Source organism: Phalaenopsis equestris, unplaced genomic scaffold (genome assembly GCF_001263595.1).
Source record: "Phalaenopsis equestris unplaced genomic scaffold, ASM126359v1 Scaffold000609, whole genome shotgun sequence".
Classification (NCBI taxonomy): Eukaryota; Viridiplantae; Streptophyta; class Magnoliopsida; order Asparagales; family Orchidaceae; genus Phalaenopsis; species Phalaenopsis equestris.
In genome coordinates, this window is record NW_018165049.1 from 984,697 (window position 1) to 996,149 (window position 11,453).

At 36.3% G+C, this 11,453-nt stretch overlaps 1 protein-coding gene across 1 annotated transcript; it reads right to left on the minus strand.

Moving 5' to 3' along the window:
- Positions 1-6,503: 6,503 nt before the first annotated feature.
- LOC110029892 (putative clathrin assembly protein At1g03050) lies at positions 6,504-9,787 on the minus strand. The gene is given in 4 exon segments (XM_020732376.1): positions 6,504-7,271; positions 8,233-8,298; positions 8,300-8,763; positions 8,910-9,787. Coding segments are annotated over 4 exon segments (1,758 nt in total). The 5' UTR covers positions 9,601-9,787; the 3' UTR covers positions 6,504-6,734.
- Positions 9,788-11,453: the final 1,666 nt, after the last annotated feature.

Here is an 11,453-nt window from a genome sequence, read left to right on the forward strand (position 1 = left end):
TATTTTAATTGATTATAAATCTTTGTAGCTTTGTAGTCAATTAGATTTTTTTTAAATACTACTTTATATACCCTATATATATATATATAAACTTGATGAGTAGTATTTTAAAAAAATTTAATTGACTACAAGGCTACAAAGATTTATAACCAATTAAAATATTTATTAAGAAAATAGAATAAAAATTATTAAATTATATTCAAATGATGTTTTAATATAAATAATAATTTTTAAACTCTTATTGTCTTATGACTACATGATTAGGGTTGTTAAAAGAACTCTTTGTTCGTAAACAGCTCGTGTTCGGCTCGTTAAGCAAACGAGCCGAACATGAACACACTTTTTGAGCTCGAAATATAAACGAGGCTCAGCTCGTGTTTGGCTCGTTTACACCCCTACATACCAAACAGCTCTCAATATTTTTATTTAGGAAGATTATTTGATTTCAATAATTTTTAATAATTTCTTCTGTATCATTCTACTAAAGTTTTCATGGCCTACACTTCAAAAATTATTATATTACCAGAACATGAATTTGATGAAATTACTAAATAAATAATCCGATGAACCAATCAAAAATTTTATAAGATTTTCTGGTACATTTGATAGTAAATATATTGAATAAATATTTATATGCCTATTTTGAATTATTTTACTATTTATTTATCCTGAATTCTTAATAACTTAATACTTCTAATTACAGACATAATTAATCAATATAATTGAATTAGATGTTTATTTTCTTGATTAGGGTTTGCAGCCTGTGATTTACAAAAATAATGAGGGCAAGACGGAATTGGACGATGCGGATTTATCCGACTTCATCAGCGGACATGAGAGCTTTCTTGTACTCGAGGAATTCCGTGGCATTGTCTCTGCACCATTCTAATTAAGATTAATATGAAGGTTTTGGACATTTGTTGATTTACAAAAATAAATTCATACAGATGTCATTTTAAAGATTATGTTATGTATAACTAAGTATGTCTTCTTAATTACTGCAGTAATATTAAATTGACCATTACCGATCTGAGAGTTAGGGCCCATTTGGGGCAGTTTATTTGGTGCGGTGGCGTTTTAAAAACGCACCTGACCTGTTTGGACAAATTATGACTCTGTTTGAGGCAGCTTGTGATCAGAATAAGCAGTTTATCCTGAAACAAGACCTGCGGATCGACTATGGGGGTCGACCCGTGACCTGCGTTTAATGTAAAAAACCCAAAAGCGGCAAGCAACGTTTTAAAAAATGCGCAAATCAAATGGTTAGACGGCTTTTTCAAAAAAACCGCCGCACTTATAAGCTGCCCAAAGCCGGCCCTTAGATTTTGCAGGTGCAGTTTGTGATTTTGCAGATATTTTAAAAAGAGGAAGAGGTGGGAAGCATTAATGTTTAGATTTAGTACTATAACTTATCACTGATGCATCCCCAAAAATACTTTAATCATGCACGGATCTTGATGCACCAGGGGAATGGTTGCCTACACAAATTTATAACCAAATAAATTGTCTGGGTGAGATGAACTGAATGATCATCAAAAGCAATCCTATCTAAGTCCAAGTAAATTAAGATCATGCATTTAAAATATAATAAGAAATTTTGAGGTATATTTTGAAGGATCAAATGATCTTCAAATCTTATAAGTTTATAGTCAAATCAAACCTCTCGATAAGATAAATCTAATGAGTCTAAGCGTGCTTAATTTTAATATCATTATTTTATGCAAATACCCATCAAAATATCATTCAATCAAGAGAATCACTCTGTGTCTTCTGATGTTCAAGATTCAAGCAGTATTTATGAAATATGTTACTAATATATCTATAAATAGAGCCACATTCTATTCATAAGAGGGCACCCGAACCTGGATGAGAAAACTAAAGGGAGTTTCAAGTTCTTGAGGATTCTTGAGCTTCATGATTGAGTGACCACTGTCTTTGGGCTCACTACAAGCTCACTACAAGATTTATGTCTTTAGCGTTACAAAAATTCGATGCTAAAATGTGGAAAATCCGATGCAAACACATTTTAGCATTAGATTTTCATTATTCAAAGCGTCGACATTAAAAGGGGGGTCGATAAAAGAATTTGAGTCGAAATAAGTCGACACTAATTGTTTGCGTCAACTATAGCGTCAACAACATTCATCGTTAACCGGTTATAAGTCTCCCAGCCGACACAACATTTAAAGTCATTTTTGCGTTGAAATTGGCGAATGCATTTTTGCATCGTTTTAGTGTGACATGGTATCGAAGAGCATCAGAATGATTGAAGGGTTAGTGTCGGAATTGCCGACATAAGTCTGATGGAAACCTATAACAAAAAAAAAAGAACAATCTGATTTTGACAATTTGCAAACAAAAAAATGAATATCACAATGATTTACTTATCCATTATCACAACTCAAAATTTATAACGCAAATGAGTACCAACAATGAAAAAGAACATAATGTAACTAGTATTAATCTAAATTCTAAAAATTACACTTCTAAGCTCATAATATAGGTTCACATATTAACAAAAAAAAACATCAACTCTTAATCATTTTTCTCTCCCTCCTCTTCCTCCTATATATCCAAAAACTCATAGGCCGCTTGCCTCGATATTCTGCAATGCTCTATGTCAAGCATGTTATGAAATCCTCAACTCTATAACCATTATCCTTCGCGCATCTGACCATTCTTCTGACAGAGTTCTTCATTCATGGCACTGACCTGCCTGACAAGCTCCTCATAATCCTCCTGCAATAAGCATGAGCCACCCACAAGAGAACGACAGAGCTCGGTTTTAAATGTTATGCCCTCTGTGCCCACGTCGTACACCCTCCCCTTCTTCTTCCCTGCCATCTGCATCCATAGCTCTATATGAGATAGTGCAGTGGTAGTCTGGCCATCACTACTGCTCGTGGATGTCAGTGTGGCTGGTCAACTGCCTCTCCCGAAGCTACTCATAGTCCTTCTACATAAATAAAATTAATGGTTAATTGTCATTTTTAATATTAAGAGTCAAAATAAACGCATAAAAAAATTATTTTGTTAACTTTCATTGACCTGTTGAGCAAGTTTGGAGATCCAATGTTGTGTCCTCGGGAGCTGATGCCTCAAAAGAAGCAACTCTACAGCGGAGGACAGACGAACAAGCTCATTTTCCTATGTAGCTTAAAAAAATGTTTAGTGCCACATAATTACATCCACCATTGTGTTTTTGAATATTTACAAAATCTTACTAGCCCCAGTAGTGCTCTATGTGGGGAACCGAGCCTCTAATGTGGAGTGCAGTGCTCCTGGCCTCTGGCCCTGGCCCCCACGGTCGTCCGGTTTTGCTGGCTTGTTTGCCTTTTCCATTGATAATTCAGAGAGGCCTATGCACAGTTCTACCTAGCCCAAATCTCCTCCCTCACCCAAATGGTCCACTCCCCCTTTCTAGTCTGCGATGAAAATGTCACCCAGCCGATGCTTACCACGAACCTTAAAAATATAACAAATCTGCTGATGATACTCAGGCCGCCAATAGAAGGACTCCTGTAAACTAAAAATTGTGCAATGTTGTTCAGTATAATAAAATAAATTAACATGAGTATTCTAATTTAAATTAAATGATCCTACCTATGCTTCCATGAGAGATACACACAATCCTATCTTCTCTGGATAATCTATGTGATGTGTTCCACAAGTGACATTTGACGAATGGATATGAAAAAATACTAGTTACGCATAATATTGAGAATGAATAAAGAACTTATTGTAATGTGCAAAATAACTTACGAGCCTCCCTTTGATACAATATATACCCTGTCGCAGGTGTCCTCTCTCAGAGGGTCGAGAATCGAGGGGCGCAACTCATTGGAGAAGGGATCTAATTGTTGAGTGAAAATTGGCTCAGCTATGGGCACAGATGCTGAGAGGGACGTGGAGCAAGATGGGCTACAATAAGAGAACCTGATGGTTGAAAAGGTGCGGGAGATGTTGTACTGGTTGTCTCGTTGCTCACCAAAGAAGACGGACCCTTCTTCAACCCTCTGTATGTACTCCATATTTATCCTGAATACAAAGTCGCTCAGGTGACTAACCACCATCACCACATGTCGTCATCTGTAATAGGAAAAGACAATTAATAAAATTAGTACTGATAACAATAGTAATCAAGAGCAGTATAATATAAGCTGCAAATGAAAAATGAGAAATGTGCGGAATTAAATAGGAAACATATCGTAACTATGTCTAAAAATAATAAAGCAAGCAAGAGAAGTATAATACAAGAAAGAAAAGTAAAATTAGAAAGGTGCAAAATCAAAATAAGAAAAATGTCAAAACCACATCTAAAAATAACAAAACTAAAAACAGCAAAAGAAATTATTCATCCAAACATATAAATCATTTTGATTATGTTTCATTAGACGAGCCTATCAAGGATGAGCTTAAAGTTTATTCTTCAATGTCATCATCAATGTCATCCATATTCTAAAGAACTTCTTTGTAAATCCTTGTGTTATCCTCTAAGACAAAAATTTCTTCACTTGAATCAATCTAAATATAAAAACTTGATATATATTGCTTTTGGTGAATGAGTTCGATAATACTTTGCATCTCAATAGTTTTTCTTGGTTTATTCTTCATAAACACAACCCAATCAAGCTTATCACTTGCTCTACCAGGGAATCGAAGGTAATAAACCTGACTAACTTGACATCTAGAATAAATGGATCAATATTCGCATATCTTCTATTTATTTTGACTTTCGTAATATCATATGTGCTAATTGTTCATATTCCTTGATAAAGAACACATTCAAACCACTCACGGTTGAGCATATGGACATTGCGTGTAACATTACTTGGATATTGCAACTAAACTAATTCTTCAAGTATGCCATTATAACTATTCTTATGATTTGTGTGTATTTCCGCAAAATGAAATGCTATAATTATACATATTTTTATTTCTTCACACCAGAAACTCATTTAAAATCTATAATTGTTCACATATAATTTTTATCATGTGATAAAGCTACGATTAGCACCCCCGAGCAAGGTCTAATAAGTCCAGATCTATAATTATGTTGCTTATATTATGAAGCTATAAGAAGCCATAAATTATAATTAGTCTTACTTTAAACGAGACAGTTATATCATGTGCCGGCGAATTGAAGAGTTGTTTCAATGCATGAATATTTTGAATCATGTCAAAAATTCTTCTTCGTTCTTCTTGCTTTTTAGAGAATCATCAGTTATGTTTAAAATGTTGATAATTAATCTGCTCACGTCATTATTATTTGTATGTTTGAGTTAATTAGCATAACATTCTGAATAATAACAAAGAACATAGCTAAGATTAATGGAACTCTTACTCAATAATTGGCTACATGTATAATATCACCAACTCTTACATTTTTATAAATATGCTAATAATGATAAAAAGCTTAATGAAAGAGCTGCCATTTATCCCATGGGTCATGAAAAACTAAACGATAAATAATGACACCCATATATGTATTTTAATAAAAATAAGCTATACTTTATTCCAAAGATGAGAAATTTTGATATGCCAATAATTCCAAATAGAGCCTTTCAATAAAGTCCATCATTTAGAAAGTAGAAAGGGATAAGATATGATTCTTCCAATTACATGCATTTCAAATAAGAAGTTCAAATTTCAAGAGGAAAAAAATAAAGTATCTTTAAATTTAAGAAGAACAACTTAAAATCATGAAACCTATTTGCTACACCCCCACTATAAAGAAAACTAAAAATCATTGTTATAATATTTTTTAAAATATATTTTTGCAAATAATGTTTTATAACCTAATAATGGACATAATCTTAAATGATATAATAAGCTAATATCTCCCACCATATAATGAGATTTTTACATTTTCATCCATCAAGCCACTGACAGAGTCTATCAAAAAATATGTTACAACCCTTCTAATTAGTATCTTAGTGAGAGATAAAAGATCCCTGAGTTATTTCTAAGAAAAGAGCAATGTATTCATATAAAAAATCTGACCATTTCATTATGGTTGTTTATTGATTTAATAAAAGAAATTACAAATCTTGCTTAGATTAGCAAAGTGCCCCATACATTGGCTAAATAGAAAAGCACCCTATATGATTACACAGGCCTTAATATCACTATAAAGAACATTGGCAAATCTCAACTGGTCAAAAAGAGAATCATCAAAGGACCTTCATATATTTATTCTCTATAAGATAAGAAAATATTACCCCTTCGACATTATTCGTGACTATATCATTCTGATCTATAATATATCCCCTAAACTACCCCTTTTATGATCACATATAATAGAGCAATGATGATGCAACCAACAATTCAATCAATAAAGTCTAAATTTATTCACTTGCCAGTTGATAATTATAACAGAAATATTCCATTAAAGGCAACAAAATTAAGAAAAAGAGTGCATGGAAGCCCTTAATAATGTCAGAAATTCATATAGTATTTTGTACAATATCCCTATTATTCATATAACAGTAATTAATCACCGGTATAGATTTTTCTGAAAAATCTCACTAAGGTTCCATTTGGGGCAGTTTATCCACTGCGGCAGCGTTTTGAAAACAACACCTTACCATTTGGAAACTGAGTTTGAGCAGTTTATCCAAAAACTCAGTTGGTTTTTTACAGTAAACGCAGAATGCAGGTCAAACCTTACAGTCCGCATTTCCAGATAGACGATTTATCTGAATAAACACAAGCCGCCCCAAACACACCCTAAATTAAAACCGTTGTGTATATCCTCCCCAATTATATGGATACGCCCCACCACCACCCACCGGAAACTTCCCCTGCATCCCGTCCCTCGCATACTGTTGCCACATCATCTGTTCCTCCACAAACAATCTCTGTTTCTTCTCCAACTCCGACATCTGCACCCACGGTGGCGGCGCTACTGCTGATGCTGCGAATGGGTCTCCAGATCCGCTGGTGCTGATGGCGCAGCCATCCGCTGGGGCCGGCAGTGCTAGCATCCCCTGCACCGGCTGCCCTACCCCGGTGGTGTTTCCTGCAACTCTAGCTTCTGTCGCCGCCGTGCACTGGCTGTACATTCCTTCGAGCATCAGCATATCAAATCCGCCGGCTAGCGCCGGCTTTTTACCATGGAAGTTGCTGGCGGATTCAACGAGCGCTTTCTCCCAATCCTCTGTCTCTTTGAATGGCTCCCAAGGCTGCGCCGCCACTGTTTCCGTTGGAATGCCGTCGAACAGCGCGAGGGCGAGGCTGTCTGGGTGAGCTTCGTTGGTTGCTGCGTCTTCCTGGAAAGAAATGTTGTAGATCAGCGGGAACTGGACTAGCACAGAAGCAGAACTAGAAAAGAATCAGCTTGTTTTCCATTTATTCAGCCACAGCAATCTAACTAGAGCAATAAGCAAATTTGATTCTTTAATTATGTGAATTTATAGTTGTTGAACTTCGATTTCTAAGATAAATATTCGATTGAAATGCTCTGATTTCACTGATTTCGACAGATTGTAGTTGATTTGAAAAATATATATTTTTTTCCTTCAAACTAGCAATATAAATATTTTCTTATGCACTCCTGACAAGTTAAACTTCAATGGTTTTGAAGTCAATTATTCAAACACTCATAACTCCTTGATATTTATAATAATATTATCTAACTTCATTAGTACAATAAATTTATAACATATAATTTCATTTTTAGTAAGCACTCAATGATTTTGCTACTATTATTTTTTTTCATTTATGCATTAAATTTACAAAAAAAAATTAATTTGTATGCGACAATTTATATAGACCACGCGCACGCTCACGTACTAACATGCTCAATATATAAATATATAGGCATTAAGCGGTATGTATATATGTAGATGCTCCTAATTTCAATGTGATGTCAAAAGTGATAGGTATGTAAATATAGAACTTATGCATTAGATGTGCAAAAACATAGGAATTGTGCGTTAAAAATGTAAAAAGTTTGTTTGTTTTGGAGAAATTTACATGCATATCACACGTCTTATGTATATAAATATCATACATCTAAACTTTCATATTTAGACGCATAACACTTTGATACTTTAGTTTATGCATGAAAATATCTTTTTGACTTTAAAAACATATTTTAGTGTTTTTTAAATGTGATATTAAAGTCTTGACCTTTTTGCATGTAAATGTGAAAGTATAGGATTGATATATAAATACATAAGAATTGTGTGGTATGTCCTTAAATGGCCGCAATTACCCACGCCAACTTACCTGAAGATTGAGAAAATCTGCTAATTTCTCCTCCGCAACTGCGGATGCCGCCGTTTCTGGTTCGGCTGGCCAATTCGACCAACTCCTTCCCACTTTCCTCCACCTCCTCCGGTGGCTCCTCCGGCGGCGGCGCCTGAAAGACCTTGACATTCTTCACCGCTCGAACAGCACTATCATGTTCTTGTGCCGATGAGCGACGAGAGAGCTGGGGATCCGGGAGCGATGAGCGGTCTCGAATGAAGTCCTCCATAACCCTAAGATTGTTATCAGTGATGTGTTCGATGTCCGGGTAATCGGAGGGGCGAGCAATGCCGGCAGAGCGCGACCATGAATGGAAGGATTCGAGCTCCTCAAACTGCTTGGAGAGCTTGGAAAAGAGATCGTGGACGCGGACGCAGTCGGGAACCAGAAGCTCCGTGAAGCGGTCCACGAAAGCGGAGGTGATCTCCGTCAGATCCAGGTAAATTTGGAAGCTTTCCTTCACCACAGGGTATAATGCCATGGCTACGATTCTGTTGTCCATCGCAACCCCTGCAAATATGTACATGCACCTTCGTGTTAAATTGTTGATCTTTTTTTTTTGCAATTGCAGTTTTTTGTTTTTTTCTAAATTAAATTCCTAGTGCACATAATGCACAATCCTTGAACAATCAAAATTACATTTTTCCATTAATTACCAGTTGGGCGGCACGCGAGCAATCGGTCAAGCAACATCTGTAGATGGTGCGCCTTCACCAAAAGTCGGTCAGCTTTCATCTCCCTCACAGGTGTCGACCTTGCCGGAGTCGCCGGACCTTCCCCATCTTCCCCCTCCTCTTCCCTACCCATCCTCCTCCATCCCTGCCATCCCACCGTCGCCGACACCAATGTCGCCGATCCCCCCCTGTATCTCCTCCCCAACATCTTATACTCCAATCTCTCATCAAGATACCTCGCATAAGTCCTCACAAACGCCGAATAATCCCATCCTTCTGACCTCGATCCCGCGTCCCTAAAGTCAGCCATGTTAAGCATCCGCGTGCCGCGCCTCGTCCCGAAGAAAACCTCCCGCTCGTAGGCTGGATCTCCGTCGGCGAGCAGGCGGTGGATGAGCACAAGCGCCTTGAGGGCGACCGCCCAGCTCCTGGTTTTGCCAAGTCGGCGGGAGAGGAGAGCCACGCATGCGGCTATGTTGGTGCGGGAGTAGGATGTGAGGGAAAGTATCTCTCGGACGTGCTTCTCTTCAGCGGGGTACTCGTCATGGCGAGTTGCTTTCACGATGGCGACCTCAAGCTCCGCGAGTGTTGTGCTGTTGCTCACTTTGGCGAGTCCTATGCTTGTTTGATCTTTAACTGCGCCGAGGGCTTTTCGTATTTTGCTTGGTGCCATTTTTTTCTATTGTTTCTGCCTCTGTTTTGGTAATGTGTGGTGGGTCGTCGTTCTCATGTGGTTTGGGCTATCGAGAAAGAGAGGAGGAAGGGAAAATGAGGGAGGGAGATTGAGCAATGGCTTTTCCTCTCATTCTCTCATTCTCTCTTCTCTCCTCCATTTTGTTCGGTTTCTTTGATTTTTTTTGGAGAACTTGTGCTCATTTTGCTTTGTTGGTTTGCGGTGTTCTGTTTTCCTTCGGTGGATGGGAAGGGTTGGTTGGCGCCTTGTTGGATTTAGTGGACATGGCGGGTCGGGTTATTTAGGAGAAATTGAGGTTGACTTTGTTTTCCTTTTCTGTTTTTGTCCCTCGATTTGGTTCCGATGCTGAGAAAAGTGGCATTGAGATTTCACATCCATATCACAAATTTTATCCATTTAAGCTTTCGCCTGATTTTTTGAACTATCAAAATTCATATTTGCATGTACTAAAATCAAATTTGATATCCAATTTAATTTTTTATTTTGAGAAATTTGCTTGCATATCATCACATATTTCTTATGTATTAATATCTAAAGTTTGATATTTATATTTATAAAACTTTGGTGTCTTAACCTATACAAGAAGAATATATATTTTTCTTTTGAAAAGTTAATAATTATGTGGTTTTAGATGTGATATTAAGGATTTGGGTGCTATGTGAGTAAATAAGAAAGTTTAGGCGTTAGATCTTAGATATATAAATACATAAAAATCGTGTGGTATGTAAATGCTCTGTACACCTAATTAGCATAAATTTTAGTAGAATATACTTTTCAATCTTTTTCATCAGGTGTAATAATTGATCAGAATTTTTCTGTAGGAAAGCATGCAACAACAAATAATAGGAGTTTATTAGTGTATATCAATTATATAAAAAGACGAGTTAAACATTTAAGAGATACACATGCGCTCTTATGCTCTCTTTTAAATCTACCTCTAATTAGGTCTTTCCCGCAACTAAACTAATACTTGTTGCAAGCCTATAAAAGTTTCCTTAGGCAGCACTAATATTGCAGCCACAAGAATCTGTTAGATATTTTAAAATTACTTAAAATTAATTATAAAAAATTCATGTTACCTCAAACACTTTATATCGTTTATGGAGATCATATATCACATATTGTGACATGTATCTTCTTCCAAAATACATATGATGCTTCAAAAAACCCTCCTTCTAATCTTGAATATTTGGTGGGCTAAAGTCATATTGGGATTAAACCTTTAATTTTCATGAAATGGTAATAAAATTTTATTTTTTACTTTTATACAAGCATTTATTAGATACTTTGTCTTCAACCCTGGGCTTTTTAAATGTTCTAGTATTTATAGTTTTAATAGTTGCATTTCTTTGTCTATGCTTATGTAATTGGTATTGATTAGACCAACACTCTGTGTGTGCCAAGAAAGTACAGGTAATAATTAAGTAATATTGTGAAGGTGCTGTTGGTAACATGAATCAGTTTTACGTGATTTCAACTACTTTTTATCATACAGTTTTCATACTATTTTATCATATTTATCATGATTTTATACTTGTGGAAGGTTCATTGTATTATTTTAGAGATTATAAGTGTCAAACACACAAAACGGAGTCAAAATACACAAAACAGTCTGGTCCAATTTGACCACGCCAGGTCCAGACGTGACCACACTAGAAGTGGTGTGACCACAAAAGTTTGGGGCATGACCATTCTGGGGTCTGGTGTGACCACGTCGATGGACTGCCAAATCTTTTTTTGGGATGTTTTTTCATGCTGATTTTTGTTGGAGCTTTAATAGTTATGTTAGGGCAGGAATTGAAGCATTCTTGGGTGGAGAGGAGACTTGGAGA